The sequence below is a fragment of the Hetaerina americana genome, unplaced genomic scaffold, assembly GCF_022747635.1.
Source record: "Hetaerina americana unplaced genomic scaffold, ioHetAmer1.1.p SCAF_7, whole genome shotgun sequence".
Taxonomy (NCBI): Eukaryota; Metazoa; Arthropoda; class Insecta; order Odonata; family Calopterygidae; genus Hetaerina; species Hetaerina americana.
Genome location: NW_027287316.1, coordinates 66,445,541 through 66,468,747, shown reverse-complemented (window position 1 = coordinate 66,468,747; position 23,207 = coordinate 66,445,541). Strand labels below are relative to the sequence as shown.

The window sequence follows — 23,207 nt, the reverse complement described above, 5'->3', positions numbered from 1 at the left end:
GAGCAGCTAGGCCGGGAATCACTCACGGAGCAAAGGTTAAATTATTGAAGCTCTAGCAAAATTTTGAAGGTCTCTTTAGCAGTGATACTGAAAATGTGTTATTACCCCCATCGTACTACGGTAGGAGAGATCATGTTAATAAAATTGATTCTCTCCATACGAGGTTATCGAAAGAGTGGTTTCTTTTTCTTTATCCAAGCTGTGCCATTTTCCGGGTATCACAACATCCTGGGAAACCACAGTCGCCACAAGAAAGGCACTGCCCCCACTACCCTGTTTATGCGTGAATTTCACGAGCCGCCGTGCAAGGTTTTGCATTAGGCGAGCACTAACCTCGCCTATCAAGCAAGCCATCGGGTTGATAACTGTGGTTTCATGGAACTCTACACAGGTATATTTCAAGGGAAACGGACCGATACTACAAAAAAATATTCCATCACCTCCACAACAGTTGACCCTAATTGTTTAGGGTTTGAATATACACAGGTCACCTTTATGCTGCTAGAGATTCCACGGGATAAATATTATCTTGATATTATGAACAACTCTGCTAGGAGGGCTGATTGCAATCTGCCGATTCGCCGAACGTACGGCATGAATTCTGACAACTGGAGCCTGGAATCTGTGAAAATGTAGGCAGCAGCAGTTTGCATGTCCTTAATGATGAGGCGCATTCGGGCCCATTAGAGGGGACTTCTCTTAATTTCGACCCGCATGCCACTCGAATGTGCAGAGCAATGAATGGCATACAAGACGAACTCTTCCCAATGCTGACGCTAGTCTGGACGAGATGTTGGAAGAGAGAGGAGGAAAAAGACCGTGATGACATCGAAAAGAGGTCAGCAGTGGTGGAGTCCCAAGTAACGCGCAAGCACCCAGACGCGCATTCTTCCCCGGGATAATCACAGTCGCACGGTGCTACGAAAAAATAACACCAAGACGAGTGAGGGAATTCGTGCGGGGAGGGCGTAAAAACTGGGGCCTCTTCGGTTAGCCTGGGGCCCCTACGGCAGTCTTGGGGAGAGAGGGTGGATAGGGGCGACAAGAGGGAGGACGACCGGAGAGGAGGTGGACGTGGTCGCGGCAGCCGCAAGGGGTCAATTGACAAAGGTCGATCCTTGTCGCTTTGAGGGTGGACGGGGAAGAGCCGACGAAGGACGGGGTCTTGGGCGAACGAATCACGCAAGAATCTCGCATGGGTGCTGTTGCTTCTCGTACCCTCGACGCATTCGAGGGCGTCGCCCGTGGACACTGATTACCAATCCTCGATCCACCAATGAGGTGACGAATTTTCAAATTGGACTCTGTGAAATGTACATGTATTCAGCATTTTCTTCTTCGCTTGCTCGCCTGGCTGGTTCTAAAAATCATCGCAGGAAAATATTTCAGTCTGTGTTTGTAACCGCAAATTTGGAACGAACTGCTTAAGTTGGCCGGTGAATCCATGATATTATGAGCTGGAACATGGGGTTTAAAAACGCGATCGGCAGGATAAATCCCAATTAAAATTATTCACATTATAAAATCTCCTAGCTGCCTTACGGGAGGCGAATGCCAGGCGGACAACGGTCGAGTATTAATAGGCTTTTAAAAAGTTTTTGGCCCTTACCATGGCTCTAGCAGCACTTCTTCCAGCAACACCTACCCACGAAAGTATAACATGATACTTTCTCCTGATATGAATTAAGTTCACAAAAATATTAGGTGACACACCGTGGGTCATAGCTACGCGACGAAATGAAGCTTAAAATTAAGATAACGAACACAGCGGATTCTACGCATATACCGACAGGCAAATTAATGTGCGGCACATCTAATCGCCTGACGAAGGAGAAATCGTGCGCCAGAGGGACGAGGAGGAACAGGTTCTGGATGAAGGATAGGCAAATTCCAGACCACCTTCAAAGATTAATTAGCGGAAGTTTCAATGTTTTTCCATGGAGAAGGCTTTATGGTGACCTAAGCTTCGTTTGTGAGAGCACCATTCATCCAATCGCCGAACACTGCATATAGCGTGAGATTAAGTATATATACTTGGACACAGCATGCCATAAAGTTTCAAGTTCCGGCAAGTCGTGCCGAAATTGAGGAATCATCGTGTTAGATGACGTAATGTCAGCCCGTATCACCCCATACGTGTACATGCTCGCGATGTTGATGAATATCCATTGCAGTGGTCTTCAACCGGAGTACGTTAGTGACTCTCATATAGTCAAATGCAGTTACTAGTGGCGGCATAATTCTTCGGGTGCGCATTATTGTGACTAACGAAAATTTTAAAAATCATCACGAAAAATATACCAGCATGAACTAATTCAAACTAAAAACCATAAACACAGTAATCAACCCGAAGGTCGGTTTAGTAGGTGATGGTAGAGATCACCCAGTACTAAGCCCTATACGGCGTGTGAAAATTCACCCATCAGGGTAGGGGGGACAGTTCCTTTCCCTGTGCCGGTTATGGTTTCCCAGGAAGATCTGTTACCCGAAAAATCACTTTAGCTTGGCTGGAGCTGCAGGTGCCCAGAGTGCCTTGCCCGGGAATCGAACCCGGGACCCTCCGGTCAGCAGTCCAACGCTCTACCTACTGGACTAACGCGACCCCCTAATTCAAACTAATTATTAATAATTTATTATTTTGAAAACTAAAAATTATACAAGGTAGACTGATGGCAGCAAAGCAGGGCCCAGAAATGCGAAGTTGAGGGTTTCACGCACACTATGAAACATATTGGAAGACACGGACCGAACTCTTTTATCTGTTCACAAAAACAATAAAAACAAAATGCCTTTCGAATCAATAAATTTACGAAAACCGAATCGTTTGAGAGAGACTTACGTAAAAACGGAATCCTTCCCATCATTAAAGTAAATGGGACCATGAGAATCAATCCTCCCTTCCAGTATGTCCACTAATACACGGGGGTAATAAATAAAGAAACGGGTTCTTTTAGTGCGCCTTTCCGAGTGTACTACGCACAGCGTCGGGACTAATATGAATTCTGAAAGAGTAGCCGGGTCTTTTACTGCTCGATGGGAGCGCCGATAACTTACCACGACTTCAATTTTTTTTAATCATCGTGGGGCGGCCCATGTTCCTGTTCATGGCGTCATTCGGAACGCCCTTCAGACTCCTGAATTTTAACTGAGCACGGTGCTTTCGATTGTTTAAACTCTGACTTGAGGCAGTACCTAAAATTGGCTGCGCATTTCAGGGGTAACTTCTCCAACTGGAGAGCGATGACAATACATTCCCCTTAGAAGAAACATGAATACGTGAACAACCGACTCAGAAATGTTTTGAAATCTTTGCTTTCACCATCCTAGGAGATAATCACTTTCACTTATTATGTAAAATTTATCGGTGGAAATAGTGACACGAGAGAAGTTGGGATATAACCTTTCACCAAAGATCTATCATCGTACCATCTTCCGATAGATTAACTACGCATAGAAAAGCTGTAGACTGCATGATCAAGGACGATAAACTTATTCATGAATTCCTACGGTACACACAAAATACGTCGTAAAGATTTTTACAGAGAGAATGAACATCACAACAAAATCTTACACAAACTATTGAAACGGGCAGCCTCCCCCCCGCGCGTTATTGAAGCCCTGACGACGCAACAGACATTCCGCAAACAACAGTTTTTCCGATCACGCAGATTCGTCATTCATGACTCGTTTCACAATGCTACCCACCTCACAAATATCCTGAACGACAGTCATTCGGAAAGTTAGGAAATGCTTACGACTAGTAAACAATGATTCAATATAAAAACTGATTTCTTAGCACGACACGAGTTTCATGGCTTTTGAAACAATTTTCTGTTGTTGATAAGAAATTGAAAACTACACGTCATTCGCCGATTCGTTGCGCCATTTTTCCATGTACTACCATCCTCCTAGCGCACACATACTACATGTAACAGAAATTCTCCACGTATCTTAAGATTTTTCTAGGTTTGTTCAAAATTACTAGGAAAGGTGAAATAGCGCAACTGGTATTCTGGAGCAATTGGGCCGGGAGCTTCACGATTCTCAAAGAGAACAGGCAAGACATTGAAGACTTAAGAGAAGGTACAGGGGACCTCAGTTTACTAGAAACACTGAGGGCATTATAATAACATCAAATTACATTACTAACAGATTTGACCATCGAGATTAAAATGAGATAGGCCGACTTCGTAACACACAGATTCACGTACTCGTTTTTTCCTCGCAAGATACCCCAGTCAAAACAAAATCGAGGCCAAACACGCGAAAAAATTAAATTAACTAGGATGCCAAAAGTTTGACCTATTGGTCCAGCGCAAAAATCGATGCATGATGTACAGGAATGGCATGCCTGTAATAAGACATGTATGTGCACGAGGGTTGTATATGAGAAAAATGTATTCTAGTGAGTATACTAATATTTATGACACCCCTCTCCACACGCCCTTGCGCGTCTTGAGGCGAATTTTGTACTTCTATAGGATTGTAACTCAGGGATGACTTGTGCTAATAAACAGCCTGAACAAAAGTCACGATTAGCGCAAGGGCGTATGAATGAGAACGAAGCAATGACGTGACCGTCATTCAACGAGAATGCATGATTCATTCCCCACCGAGAGGACTTTCAACCCTCATGAGAGTCTAGAAAGAAACGCAACGACAGGAAAGGAGGTTACGACGGAATACGCTGATTAATAATTAAATAATTCAGACAGACGACGAAAGGGGTCTTGACAAGCCCTAAACACCCCACGGTTGTTACCAGGGTGGAAGTATAGAACTGCGAGCCAAAAACTAACCACAGGATAGGAATTCGAACTTTCGAAGTATACCTCCAAATAATCTCCAAGAGGTATCCAGCATTGTCACAATGTAGGAAAACATTATTTGCCAGTTTCAAAAGTCAAATGAAACGATGGGTATTATAAATATATAATTAGCACCACCATTGAATGATTTAAAACAAAATAGAGCTAAAAAGGTTCCAAACGTGATGGAAAGAGGAGTATACATTCCATTAACCAGAAAAAGCTATTTAAAAAAGTTCAAATGCTAATAGGCGGCACGCAAACGTGCTACAGTAATCGCAAACGATATTGGAGGTTGACTGCTACGGCAAACCGTGTCAATAAGTACAAAACTACGTGCTTGGGAAAGCATAAATTACTACGATTTTGCACAAGAATAACGCTTTTGTTTAATGTAAATACTTAAACGCGCTATATTAATCTAACTAAAAATCATTACCACGTGGGATCATCACTGCAAATAACTCGCCCGAAAGAGGTTTTTGATGGCCTAAAAAGGCCAACAAATGACAATTATTTGCCCAAGATAAAATAATTTTAAAAGAAGGCCAAGAATATTCACTGGAACAATTATTACTTCTTGTACATAGCATGGTTGTTAAAATTCCAGCATCGTTAACTATTCGTAAACGTCGAGTACAGCTCAGACACCAGCGACCTTGTATAAAAAGATGGAGAATGTTTGTAGTTTGACTCGATCATGACACGCCATTATCGGAAATAAATAAGAGAAATTTTTTTTCTAACATTAAAATATTTCACGTGCCATCTAAAAATGAATCGACGATGGGGCAACGCCGACGAAGTTGCGAAGCGGGTGAATGCATTAGAAGCCGCGAATGGACGACTGACGGAGATTTATAAAAAAGGCACGATTGGCGCAAGCGCAGAGAACACCCTCGGCTCCGGAGCATGTCGCATCCGAATGTACGCCATCTGAGTGAAGTTTGCGCAATCGACACCAGATTTAGGAAGGACCGAATGCGGATCCAGCGTCACCAATATGCTAACGAAATTCAAATTCAAACACATCGAAAAGTGACATCCACCATTCCCAGATGGAAATATCACGGCGGTTCACCAAACCGGCCGAGAAATCAACCGGAAGATGAAGAGCAGGCACGACTGTAATGCTACCCTTTCGAATGAGAAAACGATCGCTCTACCTCAATTCATACAATTTCGTTCAACCCTACGTAGTATCGGAACTGGAAAACTTCTGAAGAAGTTATAAACGTTACAGAGATGAAATACAAATTAATTGAAATTGCAAATTAATCAAACTAATTTCGAAACTGCAGTAGATAATTTAATGCTTGATGGACGTCAGGTATTCAGAATAAGCGTCGGGCATGGAAGAAATGTTAATTTTCAATTATTTTGAGGCCACAAATATTACCCATATAGGAGGAATGTTTGCATAAATTCCACATTCCACTTCCATCGCCCCCCCCCAAACCAAACACACCACCCTTGGATTCATCCCCGCCCCAAAGGGCAGCGATCGTGACGCGGAAAACACGTCGTCGCAAGGCGCGATATCACTCGTTGAATGACACCCGACAAGTAACGCGCTAAAGACAAAGAAGAAAGCCTGTAAAATGGTGTGCCATTCGCCTAATGTCAAACAAGAATCGAAGTAAACGGGGCACAAAAATGGCAGCACGCAATCCCTAGGGATCCTACCGGCCGGCCACGTGCAAATCGGCGAGCTGCAAAGGCCGACAGGGCCGGCATATATATATATATATATATATATATATATATATATATATATATATATATATATATATATATATATATATATGTGTATATATATATATATATATATATATATATAAGTCCTCGAGTTTCCTCTAAAGGTCAAACCACGGCGACGGCGCGCTCTTATAATGCCCACCGAAGCAAATCAATACGGGCGGAGGGAAAGGGTGCTCGAGGAAGGGCTCGGAGAACGTGGAAGGGAGGGAGGAAGGACTGAACTGCAACGGGGTGGGATATGACGAAGGTGATACAGGAGTCGGAGAGTTGGAGGCGAAGGGATCCTCTCAAGGGAAGAGGGAACGGGGAGGAAAGGTTGAAGGGAGAGGGGGGCACCTTCGCCCGAGGTGAATGACGTCGGAAGGCAGAGAGAGAGGGAGGGGCATCGAGGGCGGGGTGGGGCGGGTGGATAGTGGCGAACGTAAAATGAGTTTTCCCGAGGGGCGCGATAGGCTAAGTTTTCGACAGAAGAGTGGGCAAAATAACTTGTAGCGCGGAAATTAAAAGCTTCCGAAAACTTTCTTCAGACGTTCCGATGGAAAAAACACCCAGCTATGAGACAATTGCTTCCGATCTTCCCTTGCGTCGCAAAATATCGCCCAAAATTTGACTCGATCCCTCCCCAGTGTGGACCATCTCTGCCGGCGATAGTTCGAGAGGATTGGGGTCCCAATTCCTTGTAGCCATTAGTGCAAGAACATGGCGGGTCTGAGGGAAAACGTCCGATTCCCAATTACATTGGGCATCGGTATTTTTCCAACGCTCCGACGAAGAGAAGGAACCTAAAACCAGCTCCCCAAAACAGCGCAGCGAACAACAAAACTTGCAGCTTCTTAAGCAAGCCTTCGGGAAAAGTCTCCAGAGCTGGCACTCAGGATTCTTGCTGAGAGAAATAAAACTAACACTGTATGCAAATGCATCGGTAAATGAAAATGATAACCGTCGTATTAAGAATAAACCTGGCTGAACTCGTGGTTGTTTAATCCAAAATGAACAACATTTGGGAGGGCTCCAGGCCAACCATTCATAATATGTTTCAAGTAAGGCTTACATCGCACTACACAACATCATAAGAGTCCGAAAAAAAACCACTGTATAACCTTCATCCCTAAGGTTGAGAGATGCGAAAATAGCGCAGGGGGAACACATGCCCTTTCGAAATAATGCACCGCAATTTCACACAGAGGAAAAAACGATTGTGTGATTAAAGCTACTAGTAAAGCATCAACAGTCACCCACCTATACAAAAAAATACGTCAGACGCAACTAGATGGAAACACTTCCATAATGAGAAATTAAAATCAATAATATCCACGCTTTATTATTTAGCCGGCCACTATCTATGAACTAATTGATAATAGGATTCGGTACCGAAAACCACGAAGAATCAAATAGGTGCGGAAATCCACTAACACTGCATCTTTCTCAGAAATAAAGACTCCAGAAACCCCATAAAAGTGGATTTAGCACCTGGAGAATATTTTAGTGACACAATTTCTGAAAAATGTTCATATTTATCTCGATTACAAATCGCATCAGTACATTAATGAATAATCCATGCCAAGTACATTTCTATTAGTATCTATTTCAGCAAACCGAAACCCTAATGCGACTCATCATGGCCACGAGATACGCCCTATGACGGCCACCTGATCATCAAAATATTCATTTCACCCGCGATCAGCAAAGCATGCCCATAATCTGAAAGATGAAGCTGGGGAAGTTACCTTTACTGCCACGGAACCACAAGGAGTTTAGTGAATAAGTAGAGAGAGCAGGGAAGAGGCCGAAAACACATTGAATCAAAGCATTCCATGTTTAAAACTACCGGACTACTGCAGTTAATAAGTTCCACCCCCGAGACACACAAACTTTTGAATAAAAAAATAATTTTCCGACCCATGCACATCACCCACCTCAAGCGAGCAAATCAAATCTTAAGGATCAGCGAAACCCAATGAGTCAAGAAAACAACACTAAGAGAGGAAGCGGATGAACACCTCTATCTCCATCCCATCAAATTAAGTCGCCATGAATCATTCACGTCTCACCCCATCCGTCGGCCAATTCGGCGGAGAGGAGGGAACAGGAGGGTTCATTATGGAGTGAACTCTCATCTCACGCCATCTACAGCATCAGTAATTCAACATTTCATTTCCATTCACGAGGGTGGGCGTTAGGTGGAGGGAAAGCTAAAGAGGGAGACGGTGGCTGGTCAACTTTCGGGGGGCTCGTCGAACTCAAGAATCTAATCGCGAGTGGGAATGCAAACGCGCTTGCATCAAGTCTGGAAGAAACGACGGATGAGCCAGGGCGGAAGTCATTATACGAAATTTCAAGAAAGGGGTTCACCGAAAGAGAAACGGGGGAAATATGAGTTTCGTGATAAGTTCCGCAACACATTTTTTCACTGTGGCCGTCTTAACGGCGGGGGTTATCAAAAAGTCGCGCCATGCAATTGGACAGAGTGACAAGCCGAGACCGCCAAGTTGTTAGCCTAGTTCGATAGCCCGGTTAAAGAAATCAGCCTACCCAGCCGTACGCGGGTGTCTGTTAGAAAATATTAAAATACACAATTTTTCGAAGACATAAAATATAAAAGACGCAGCGAACGAAGGCTACTTTCTTTATCAGGACAATGACTAACCGACTAACAGTCTTAGCCCGCTTAACCGTCAACTAAGAAAACGGGTTCAGACTGAAGAGCTGAAAAAGTAAACAGCAAACAACTGATTAAAGCTGAATGAAAGAAGCTTGCAACACCTAAAACTAAAATCCTCCAGCAAGCCAACACGAGGTCGTGATGACCACGAGTTATTACAGAAATAACTGATTTATCTGTCATAATTTATGATTCCTGCTGCAGTGGTTCAGAGTTGAGCAAGGGAATAATTCTTCCTAATTGTGATAGGTTCTGTCATCCGTTTCCTTTTTAATTTATCCCTGCGTTTAAGCGTACAAAAGTAATGTGACGACAATTCCATTGTTTCTACCGTGTTAGCATCGAGTATTTGCACCTCTCTACAATTTTAAGCCGCGTCAGTAATAGTTCATACATGCCCCGCTTTATCAAAAGCAATGCCACAATAAAAACTAAAAATAAACATTGCGTCTAAATTACGTAACACTGGTGGACTTCGCGTTAATGTTATATTCTTTGAATATAAAACCATTACGCAACGGGAACTACTAGGACAGTTGCTAGGAAGTCTTAAACAAAAAAATAATGCAGGCAAATTATCATTGCGGAATTATGAAACTGTACTCAATTGCTTATTAATTTCTGTCAACGTTTAAATTTAGTGTCATGCAAGTTTTTCAACAAATGCATTGGTGCTTATTATTTATGGAACAGTTAATGTTTATGCTGCATGCAAGGAGTGATATCACTCCCTGTCACACACCCAAGTAGTAGCTCGCTGGGAATCCTGCTGATGTAAATATCTTCGTAACTCCTAGACTTATGACTCTTCCAGGTCACTTGTGACACTTCCAGATACAGATGCCTTTATTTTTACTCAATACCACACGAGTGTTGGGTTTGGATAAAAAAATACGACAGGAAAGCCTAATTCGTCTAATCTGCTTAAAATGCAATGAGTTTGGCACACCGTCCAGATTGAAATTCGCATTTAGCAAAAGAAAAAAATATTTACCAAACGGAAAAAACATCTATTATTTTATTCCTAATTCACCTTGTGCTCCTTTCATCAAAGTTAATTTTAGAAAAACATAAAACGAGTAGCATTATTATTAACGATGATTCTCTCTTTGTGTTGTTACTCCATCATCGTATCCTAGCATTCGTCAATTAATTTAAAATAAGACAGAATATATCACTTACACAGAGAGAAAAGAGCAATGAGAAATCAAACGGCAATAGCCTGTTTTTGTTGGGCTAGGCAACGAGAATTTTGTGCTTTAAAAAACTACGCACATGGAGACAAATGAGAATACCACGATGGTGTTTCGTAATTTCCAAATGTAACGTAAAAACCAAAGGCACGCTTCGCTCACAGAAAAATAGGAAATGAAAAAAAGTGAACATTTACACGGTGGAATTCCTTGTTCATAAATAGAAATGACGTATTCGTAGCAAGATCATCGAGCCTAACAATAAACTCGGTCCACATTCGTAACGGGCCAAATCCACCCTAACCACACACGAATGCAAATCTGATATTGCTGGACTAGCCTTTCACCGATAACAGTAAAAGCCAAAGCATTTGCGATGTGTAGGGCGAAATGTTTTTTTGCCGGGACGAAAATTGCTGCTATTATAGAGAAAGACGGCGCCTCATATGGATTACCCACTATAAGTACACCAATAACACCTAAGTCAACAGGAGCAACCAAAAACAACTAAGGAAGGAGCAGAACAATTAGAGAATTAACGACAAGTAGATATGAAAGAGAATCGAGGTACCACCAACTAATGCGTAGATGAAACTAAAAAGGTTTAATTATTTTGGTGCATCAAAAACTCAACCAAATAAATCCTACCAATGAAAAACCGAACTGGCAACATGTACGCCAAAAAACGGGTCAAGGGACGACTTGAAAGAAGGGAGGAGTTGGCGCATGACATTTTCTCTTTAATTTATCAGGAAATAGCATATAATCCATTGCAATTACGCCTTCTAAGGGTTGATAGCACCGGAGTACACGCAATTAATAAGTAAACTGACCCCTATGCACCCTTTTTCATTTCCCCTGTCGATGGTGTCTTGTGTCCGCCCGTGTCCTTGGACAAATGCCGAGTGGTCAGCGTGCCGCTTCGCTGGAGCGGTGGTTTCAACTCACGGCCAATAGGCGCAGCCATTGATGGAGCGACTACTAAGTTTCCTAAATTTCCGAGGGACTACCACTCGCCTAGGCAATCCTGTTCAAATAACAGAGGTAGGTTTGGAAGAATTAACCTCACCTCTCGCATTCCAAGGAAGAAGAGAAAAATAAGGCGACTGGTAGACTGCCAAACGACGACAAGGCCGGTGGCGTCACATATCGCACGACGGACTATTCGAGGGGAGAGCAGCCTTGTGTGAACACAGGTAAGGGAGGGAGAAAGTGCTTGGCCACACGAGAGGAAGCAAGCGGTAAAAAACAGAGAAACAATGCGGAGATCCACACATGCCACACCCCATTACTTCAAAGGCAAGGGAGGGGGGGGGGTCCCCGATATAGGAGGGGTGGGTTGTGCAACCAAAAATTGTCAAGTCACCACTCGGTTATATGGGGAACGATTAGAGGCCTTGACTGAGGAGGCGGGAGAATACACACACACCAGAGGTAACATGTGAGGCATCGTACTTCAAATGCCGCGCCGACACTTGAATTCCTAATAGACTTCGGCGAGGTAAACATTTACTATTCAGATTTAATTAGCACTGAACTCATTAGACGAGGTGAAAAAATATTCATGCAAAATTTGTGTTTAATTGAAATCATTTCGGCAACCAAACAACGTAACTACATAAACTCGAGCACATACACAGTCATAAATGTATACATACCCGCAATATGTCAATACGAAAACTTTTGACATCATTTAATATTTTCTTACGGCAAAAAAATTTCCTGCATCCAGTACGTCAGTGTATCAGTTTTCTCTGTCAACAATGGGGTCGCGTTTTACCTTACTTGATATGCGTAAGATGAGTATGCCAGCGAGTAAAAACGTGGGAGCTCATATCATCATTGCAACCAGATTATAAAAAAAGTTCGCATATCTTCAGATTACTTCGTAAAAACAAATGAATCGTATCAAAAGACCCCGACCACGTTCGGTTTTAAGAGATGGCAAGGGTGGAAATAACCATTTCGACGCAAATGATGCATCATCACCCACGCTGGAATTTAATTTCCATGGACGACCTAAGATGGAAAAGATTCAGTGAAAACCTTGACTTACTTTCCTCATGGACAACTTAGAACGGTCGCGTGCAGGCGCTCCATTAACGAAAAAAGATAAGCGAAATCATGGAATCGATGGGAGGAAATACGAGTATTACCATAGGACCATCACGATATCGTGTCATCAACGTATTTCCATGGCACCTCGGAAGGCAAGCCAAAATTCGAAGGCGCACACCAAGGGATTTGAATGCAATATCGACCGGGGATTGAGGCAAGACTAATAAGATAATACGTAAGACTAACGGAGGAAGCCCAGGACCCTCGATTTTAGTGTCGGACGAACTCATAGAAGTGCGATGAATTCATTTTCCGGAATGTTGACGAACATAAAGAAACGAATATCGGCAGCCATTTATGCATGGTGAACCACGAGGGATACTTGAGGGAAAAGGCCGTGAAAATACCCGGCCAAGACCAGAAGGTCGGTCAAACAGACCCAATCGAAGAAATAAACATTGGGAAGTGATTTTCGGAGAGACGAAGACGCTTACCCAAAGTTAGAAGGAAATAATTTGCATCGGGCGCACTAATGAGATGAGGACTGCTGACAATATCTAGATTGAGGAACTCTCTCCCTCTCTGCCATCTTCACACTTGAAACTCCTCAACCGAAAATTTCCAAATATTCCCTATGGAGAAGTTTCACAAAATCGTTAATGATGGAAAACATAAAAAACCAAATCCCACCTCCGTATAAGACGTACTCCACCAAAAAAACCAACCTAGAGTCAACTCGCCACAATGTTGACGAAGGGAATTAATCGAAGATATTCAAATCTGTGCCTTGCTATATAACCAACATTCAAATGAAATAAGAAATCGATAACTTTACATTTTTAAAAAACAATTTTGAATCACTAGAAATGTCTTGGATTTAAAAATACTTCAAAGGGGTGAGCTACGGTACTTAATAATTATAGCGAGTGACCTTATATTATTCTGATTTACATTAAAGTAATAAAGCAAAAATAATTTCATGAATTTAAACATTTCTTCATTGGTTGGTTTCTGTCTTGGCGAAAAATACGAAATGCACATTAACGCGACATTCGCGAATATTTCTCTCTCTCTCTACCAAGCATTTTTAATCGTTCCACGGCACCCAACTTAAAGCAATTTTCCCAAAAACTGGATTCCCAGGAACATGTTAGACCACAGCTTATAAGAAATAGAACTCGAATCTCACACCACATAGAACACAAAACTGACATATTTCAACGAGAAATATATGCGACACATCAAAATTTCCTCGCAAGGACACAGAAAACGATCGCAAAACAGGTTGAGATAATGAATTTCCACGACTCGGTCGGATGGCTATTTTCATTTTTTTATCTTGACAATAGCTTCCACGATTGCAAGTCTCCCGGGACTACATATTTCCCAAACTTACACCTTTTTCTCCACGAGCATATCTCCTCCCATCAGTGGCTAATACCATCTTCCAGAGAGCTCTCCCGACAGGAATATGCTCACCAAGAAAAAAAAAGAATGAATTACAGGCAGAGTTGATCTAATGCACAAAGCTTGCCAACCGGGAAATACTCGAGGTCAAAGAAAAACATTATAAAAATAGGTCACTGAGGGGAAAAAAGGGCATGAATGGACTTATTCAATTAGCATTCTCGACATTTACGAAATTGGTGAAAGGAGAAAAGAGGAAGCGGGGATTATGACAGCCACGATCTTTCTGAAACGAGTAAAAGCTTGTAAACACCACTTTGCCCAATTTTAGCAGGTATATTCCACAGAGTATAAATCTCAAAATTACCTGCAGGAACCAAGATCGAAAAATATATACTACCAGAGAAGAGTGGAACTAACTCCTCGGTTGTGAGATATTTTTCTACTAAAACGAGTGGTTAAAATTTCAATAAGAATATTGCAGCGACTGTCGGGAAACATCCTATTACGATGTTCAATCATCAATTGTGTGTACAAGAACGAATCTGCCTCTAATCGAACTAATGATTCGAGAGAATAATTGAGGAAGATATGACGCCCGAAAATAAAAATAATCGCGGGAGTAATGCATTCTGTGAGTCCCACGAATTCTCGGAAACGTGCAATCGCCGTTGCGTAACATGGATGCCAAAAATATATCGCGTTAAACCAGAAATTCGAGTAAATTATGACGCAGAAAATTGACGAAAAACGAGAAGGGTAACGATTACTCCACTCCTGACCCAAGTGAGAAGAAATGCACTGAATTTATGGCGAACCGAGATATTGGGTTCCCGTAAAGGTAACAGGACGCGAACGATCCTTACAGCCCGGAGATAACATTTTTCTTTTTCAGGTAGTAAAAATGTTTCCAGGATGTAAAAAAAACCCCTTCAACTTGTTGGTAATTTCCTTAATTCCTGTGAAATATACATGACTTATGATTGAACAACAATACACGTAAAATTTCAATAAATTTGAAAACGAATAATACGTAGGGGGAAATCAATTATCTTAGAACTCTGGTGGGTTGAATTTCCGGAGAGAAAATTATCTTGACACCTTGGAGTTTCGAAAGCTTTAATATAACCTTCCGTCGCTGAAAATAATGACTAAACACTTAACTAGGGAAACTGAGTTACGATTGAGAATCGAAACAACTTTCAACTTAATGGGTTCCTCAAAGTAGCAGTTTTCCCTCGCCCTGAAAACAGCTGGACGATGGTAAAAAGGATAATTGTAGAAGTTACACACAAGAAATTTTTATAGCTGTACGCGATTACCGAGACATTGGTATTCCCGAAAATAGTGTAGCACGACGCAAATTACGAAACAATACATGCCTTATATCAACATAACCATCGATTGCCGTATAACAATCTATATTTATATACTAAGTTTCAAATGGCATCTTTCAAAAAAGGTACAGAAATATTTTCACGAGTATCGCTACAGACAACTTGCGTCATTCATCATACCTAGGAGAACAGAAGTGAAGCCTAATACGCACTAAAAATCATCCGACACGAGAGCGAACACATTTCACAACCACGTACACAACCCATTCGCACAATTTCGATAAAGGAAAAGCTACAGAATGAGGTAGGCAAGTCGAGAAAACTGACTTTATTTTATATAGGTCACAAGGAAGTGTGATCGGTCCTCTAATCTTCCTAAGATGAATTAGCAAACTAGGTTTCCACGTAAGAGGCAAAATTAGATTATGTATATCCCACCGGCGCAGCAATATACCTGAAGCAAAGGAGGGTGTTCCGCTGGTTACTCCAATGTGACCTGTATAACATTTCGAATCGGTGAAATTGAGAATGTGAACTAAATTTTTAAAATAATTTAACTATGAATCCTCTCACATACCACTTTATTAGAAATAGGAGATTACATATCAAAGAGACTGAATAGAATCAAGAAACTCAGCAATTGACTTAACCGTCGTAGCATTCGCCATTTCCAGTCATTCCTTGGGAAAATACGTTAGAATAATAAGCGGGTACGTCCCAAAAAAGAGCAATCTTTGCTCGAAGTGTTGCAAGGATACATAAAAATTAAATAAATAATGCGTTACATCACAGCATAATGAAAACCAATTGGTATGTGTAGCTATTGCTACAATCGAAAATAACGAAGACTAATGAATTAGAAAGTAAAAATACGAACGTTAAATTTTGTCAAAAAATAAAAGGAGAAGAATTAAGTAAATGCGATTCTCGGAGGAACTAAAATCGGAATCTAAGACTTTCACAAGGATATCTACGGAATATACTGAGTAAACAGCCGAAGGGCGTCAGGAAGCGGGTGGTAGGGCGCCAGACATACGTGTACAAAAGGGTTTAACTCTTGACGCTGACAAAACAAATAGGATCCCAGCACTCACAAATTTAAATGTTTCCTAAATGTAATTCGCGATCAAAACACAACGCATTTGGATCGAGAAGCCCAGTCACCATTTGGATTCTCTTTCTGCCCAGTTACGTATATACGTATACGATACACTTTAACACTGGTGTGACAAAGGTCTTTTGCCCTATACAACCCCTTCCACGAGCTACCGGGGCGGATCGCTAAGCATGGCGTATGAGGGCCGGGGGCGGCACACGAGCGGAACCAAGATGAGCATGGCGAAGGCCTCCCGCCAATTGCCTTTACTAGTCCTTGGTGTGCAAAGGGACACGGGGGCCGGCTGAGAGCACATGCCCACGCAGGGGCGGGGGGGAGATACGGGAGACGGGCGAAGGCCAAACTCGAAATAGCGGGCATGTTTCGCGGACATATTGCTAGAAATTGGTTCCTCGAGGATTTGCGGCAGTTCCCTCAGCGGGTAAGCGAATGACCTACGGCGCGGGTAAGACCGACAGCAAAACTACACACACTCGACCTTGCCTGCAAAATATCAATAGGGGAACTCCAACAGGGGCGCCATTTGGGGAGGGCAGGGTAGGGTTCCCGCTTCAGACTTATTTACGAAATTATTTTTTACCAATCCGAAACAGCCAAGTTTCAGTCCTTAGCATCATAGAAACATGAAGCAACAAGGACAACCACGGAGGTCGAATCCCTGAGCGGTAGAAAATCACACAAAGCTGGAATCGAACCCGCGGCCTATTTGTCATGGAGGACGTTACACACCTAGCCTCCAGTGAGTTAACAAAATACATTTGTAAATTATTACATTTTAGTAAATTTAACAGCGGGTAAAAGCATGCAAATTAGGAAAATGAGTAAAAACTAGGCGCGTTATTTTATATTGAAAGGAAATTAATTCACTTCCGAAGGGATGCGAAGAGAGTATACCATGCGATTTAACCTGAAAAGCCTTCCCTATAAAAGGCATCTTGCCCCCTACCGCCACAGGCTGATACTATAATGTTCCCCCCCTTTCCACTCTCCACTTACTACGCCGCAGCGAAATGGAGAGGGGTTGAAATAGACACATGGTATAGCCAAGGTTCACGTCACGAGGAAATCGCTGAATTCTGAACGATAAACACAACAACAAACAATAACATTTGAAATTATATCAGAATTCACTAGTTGGGCACGCTTTTCGTTCATTAAAATCACTGGCTAAATTCCCTCATTCCTTTCATTCAGCCGGCAATGGTTTTGGCAAGCAAGTTTCGTACCCTGTCTGATGACGAGATGTCACTTGACCAGTCACAACTCGATGATGCTACATGTTGACAATACCATGGTCAACTTAATAAATATACGAGTGAAAATATATCAAGTGATTCACTTTATTAAAAAGCGAAAAAAATACAACAAAATAATTAACTTTCATTCCCCAGAGCGTAGCCTATTGAACGGCTAGCATCACACGAATTTGAAAAAAAAACAATTGACAGCCGGGAAAACTTACCATAATAACGAAATTGAGGAGTTGCACACTTGAACACGCCGGGGTATGAAAATAGGAAAGAGTTATAATTATAAAGACCAGGGCAGTGCGATACTTGCATTAAATAAATAAACGAAAGGCTTAGAGAATAAGAATGATTCCATGCAATGTTAAAGCAAACATAATTTTCTTCAGAAATAATGAAACGAGCTCGATTTCACCAACGATTGGCTGTCTCCCCTTCGGCCAATGACACATTTGTTATTATGAAAGTCTTTCCTTAACACACTGGGACGAACAGCAACAAGTTGCGAATTTTCTCCGACGTCACATCAATAATTCAAGAGGAGAAAATCTTCCTTGACAGATCCTTAATTTCCCGAGTTGATAAAACTCTAATATAAATACTTCTTGGACTCGAGAAATACCAATCTACTCGGATATTCCGTCGACCCGCTTCGACCAATGAGCTCCCGAAAACTAAAACGGCTCAGATTGTTACTATACTACTCGCTCTGGGATGGGCACAGAAAACAGCATAGGATCGATACTTCCGTACTGGCACGGTAAAACTTAAAAAGGGAATTCAGCGCATATCACTCAGAACACAAACTCTAACATACGATTTAACTTTAACAAATTTAAATTTGTTTGGCTGCTTGGTGGCAACTGCATGAACGTTTTGTTGGCAAAGGGGACTTCTATCGATGAATGTTGGTGATAATATCCAACACCTGGGAACTTCCTTTAAAAATCATGCTAGCAACCTGGGAGTGCAGTTTTCAAAATGTGTTCCGTTCAAATGACGTCATAGCTATAGGAAATCTGAATGCACCACAGTGCATGGCCGAAGTAGAATAAGATTACATAGGATCGTTGAACATGGGCATCAATGTGGCCGTTGGTGGTATTTGACTTCGCCCCTTTTTAATCTTTACATCCATGTTGGTTTGACAAAATTTCCACGGGGTACCTCAGCTTGCAGAAGAGGGAATTCAAACCAAGCCGAGGTTGATAAAAGTCTGCGACCTCTTGATTCCCGAGTGGAATTAAGAGCTAGCATGGAATGAAACCGTTAAAAAGGACGCCTCGGAATTGCAAAAAACATCTAAATACTCATCTCTCATTGCTAATGAAAAATTTTCAGCCTTAAATCCAATTTTCACGAACGTGGGGACATTTGTATAAAATCCGTAAAAACTTGTCGGACATGTAACTATACGGTATTACATCCTGTAAACGCGTAGAAAAAGACTACTGCGTGAAACCACCTAAATATAGAGCGTTATCAATAGCCATTTCATGAAAATAAACAAAATGGTAGGATTAAGATAGAAAAAGATTTTAATCTGAAAAAAATAAATGCATTGGAGGTTGACATTTTGACCACTGCCTCTAATACTGTAATGCATTTTGGATCCTTAAACCATTTAACTAACGACCAGGAGACTTAACAGATTTAGTAACAGGTGAAGTAAATTACTTTCTGTGATCGGGTCACATACTTTTCAGAAAAAGTCTGGGCAATTACTTAATGCTGTGATTCTTGTCTCGCGCGCGCTTCTTTATGTGTAAGGCAGAAGAGTCATAGGGTAGGTGTCTCTCGGTCGTGAACTTGTTTTTAAACGTCTCGACTGCCAAATTTATTCAGAGATATTTAAGATTTTGGCCATGCTCAGATATAAAGCAATGGAGAATATATCAGAGAGCACTCAATCAATGTGATGAAATTACTATTGTCAAATGGGACCAACAATTTGACGATACTCTACATTGACCCGTTCCCGCGGACAAAAAATTCACAAAAATACAGGTTTGGCAGATTAACCATGCGGAAGAAATTGAAAACGATCTTCACTCATGGCATTGTAAGAAACTTTTCCCACAGAACACCATTGCAAAGCCGTACATTGACCCTCCTAAATATCCTTCACTCATGCCATGGAAAATATTCCTTCAATACTCTGGGGTTGTATGTTCACAGTGTCGTGAGGACAAACTGCGATTAATCCCGCGAATGCAGCAAAATTTAACGCGCGCTAACGAGTCTGTTACATCGCAACTTTGTAAAATCCCTTTTTCATGCAATAAGTAATGTACAACACCAAACTATAGTTAAATAAACCCGATGGATGGTTTTATTATGTAAAGGTAGGGTTGGCGAACTACTAACGTAATTTAAGCCCGAAGTCGTGCGAAATTCACATATCATGCAGGAGAGTCAGTTCTTTTCCCTCTGTCGCCTGCTGTTATAAAAAAAACTGACGGCACCCCGAAGCGTCACCCAGAATCGAACTTGCGCCCTCCGGTCAGTAGTTGGCATGACCAAGTAAGGTAATTAACAATTTATTTATTAATCATATTATTTCAACCCAAAGGAGATACACACGCCATTCGAAAATAAGTTAATTCATATTCAAGTGATCACCTGAATGGAACCGCTACGTGATAAACATTAAGAGATTTCTTATGAATACTTCCCACTCAATCATGCATGAGTTCACATTTAATTGAACAGCTTGAAGTGAGCTCAATCCCTTGTTGAAAACATATCTAATGGCTCGACTAGAGAAATTTGTAATCAAGAGTGATTGGCCGGAATGATAAGTCGCCTGTTTCAACATCAGGAAAGTATGTTGACCATAACCACGACTAACATCTAGACAATGTTTGCACTACGTGTTGCATTGATAATATCATGGCCATTGAGACCAACCGTGGCCATATTAGGCTATCGCATGGGAGATTGTTTAATTTTAAACAACTTCCTGAAGTAATAAATTATCAACATTTGGCAAGTGTATTGCTGAAAATGGTCTGAAGCTAGCTTACGATGGACACTGGAATACCTTAAGCTTCCACTGAACACAACTTAAAGACAACGATCACCGCCTACTTATAAATAACAAATGGTAACGGTCACCGATTATAAGTTCAGTTCGTTAATGGACAATTTTCAAAAAAGCGTCTCCGCTTTGGAAATTGCTAACAGACGTCAATGTACCCGCGAAACTCCATTTCGGATTCGTGAACAAAAATCGTTACTGCATTTATGTATTATTTAAGACGTGCATTCTTCCCTGGATAGACACAAATTCTCGAGTTTCGTCATACAAAATTTGACGATTCTACCTGGAGACGATAAATGACACCATGAACAAGCAAAGGAAATTAGTATCCATTCTAAAATTGAGACTAACTTATTAGCCATCCAACAAAATATCTAGGAAACAGACAAGATGGAGTAAAACAATGGAGCCAAGGAAGATGCAACAAGTATTGGAAGCAGTCCTATACTCTCATTACAAATTAGCTACTGAGCCACTATAAAATATGAAAAGCTTGTTTTTCCTACCTAATAAACCCCATTACATACCATAATTCACACCTACAACGTTTGCAACACAATAATTATAAGGCTAACAATATTACACCCGAAGAGGGTAGATCAAAAGGTATCATCAAACATATCATTATAAATTTGTCAATGATGTGCTAAAAGGAAAAACATCATTCACAAAATGTAAGCTAGTCTCTTCGATATAAAGATATTCCCAAAAGAATGTATAACAATATTAAATAAAATTAACAAGACAATTTGAAAAAGAACGGCTATAATCATGCCCAATTTTATTCCAATCATCAGCACCCCAGAAATAATTGGATAAACCTTGAAAATAGTCTTCATTATTGCAAAGAATATTATGAGGTACAGCTTTTAACTAGATTAGACCATCAAGTGTGCACAGGAAATAAAATGCCAAACAAGACTTTTAAGAAAATGAAATAGACAGCAGAAAGAGAAAAATTTGACTGCATACTTACATCATTTGATGGCAAGAATTTTACATTTGAAGTAATTAACACTATGAAACCACAGACTTCAACCTCCCTCGCATAAAATTGCATATCATGAAAACGTTAACTTTTCACGTTATTCATAAAAAGGATTTCTTCGACTTCCGTTTGGTAGTTACCAAAGTAGGTCGAAGAGAGACTACGTATAACGCAAGGTAGCCAACGGTTAAAACGCTAGAAAAAATAACTATGCAGACCGCTATGTCTCTGATGAAAGACATTCAAATGAATATGCATTTATACAAAAATCAACAAATTCAATCCAAAACAATAAATTGAAAGACTAACAATACAACAAGACGAAATGCGTAGCTTCACATACCTGATTAAATAGAAAACCACATATAAGTAACAGCAGTAGTTGTTCAGACAGCTTCTTCGAAAGAGTAGACAAAGCACGATGATCTTTTCCTATGTTGTAGTACACCGGGCCGGAGATCGCCATTTGAAATCGTCCAGTGGGTTTAACCCACAACGAACCCACGCAAACTATAAACAGTATTTTAATGCACAGCTATAGGGATGAGTCTGTGTACACTAAAACGCATACATAATCAACAAGAGTATATCTTCCACTATGTACAGTCCAAATGTCAGCTCAACAGCTTATAAACATTCGAACATCCGTTGGCCACTCATCCACCTCACCGAGTGAACTTCACTGAACCTCACCGTCTGATTCAATCGGATGACGTACGACAGCGACCAATCACAAACGGCGAACCAGAAGTAGCGCTCGGCGAGAATATACGGAGAAAATTCAAACTACATTACGATTCATTCATCATATTGCCGATAGGTGGCAAGATGCCGATGGTCGCGGTAACTCAAATATGTTATGTTTTATTATTTCTTACTTTCACTAGTTTTGTTCTTGGCGCGACAAATTCGCAATCAATTTTTATATTTATTTTCATTTTATTATATAATGTCACAATATATTTTGAAACATGTTGCCTTCATATTTCTGAGGCTTTTTTAAGCTAATTGATACGCAAAAGTATACCTTACAGTATACTATACAGTATACTATACAGTATACTATACAGTATACCTTAATATTTATATATTGCACTTATCCATGACAGTGATAGAATAAATCCTGATGAATAGTATCTGCTTGGTGAGAGAGAGTTTTTAAAATTTTGGTCTAAACTCCAGGGTACCAGACTCTCAGATTCTAAATATTAAAGTCGATCATTTAAATTATATTTTTAATGTCTATTTTTCTCTCAGTTGAAGCAATCGGAGTAAAACTGAAATATAAACTTCAAGCAGTGTTTTAATTCCAAGAAGAATTCACGTCTTTGAATTTATTTTGAAAAAATCTTTCCATTGATATTTTTGACCATTTAAGCACATTCATTCACAATACATTTTGCTCTTACAGGCTAAATTAAGGGTTTGAAGTTGAATTCCTCGTCAGCAATTGCTGTAGATTTTTCGGAGTTTACTACATCGCGTGAATGACTATGGTCGTCGGAGTCCATCAAACCCAAATACTAGTACTTTCCAGAACTAGTATATCGTACTGTCTCTGACCGAAAAATTAAAAGGTATAATCG

General features: G+C 40.9%; 1 protein-coding gene across 4 annotated transcripts in view; it reads right to left on the bottom strand.

Annotated features, from left to right (window-relative positions):
* Npc1a (Niemann-Pick type C-1a) overlaps nucleotides 1–22,303 on the bottom strand; it is a 147,250-nt gene extending 124,947 nt beyond the window's left edge. For all 4 annotated transcript variants that reach the window (XM_071595203.1, XM_071595201.1, XM_071595200.1 and 1 more), the window contains exon 1: nucleotides 21,965–22,303. In XM_071595203.1, the coding sequence (XP_071451304.1) occupies nucleotides 21,965–22,087 (123 nt within the window). In that variant the 5' untranslated portion in view covers nucleotides 22,088–22,303. The remainder of the gene's footprint in view (nucleotides 1–21,964) is intronic.
* Between the last annotated feature and the right edge of the window lie 904 nt (nucleotides 22,304–23,207).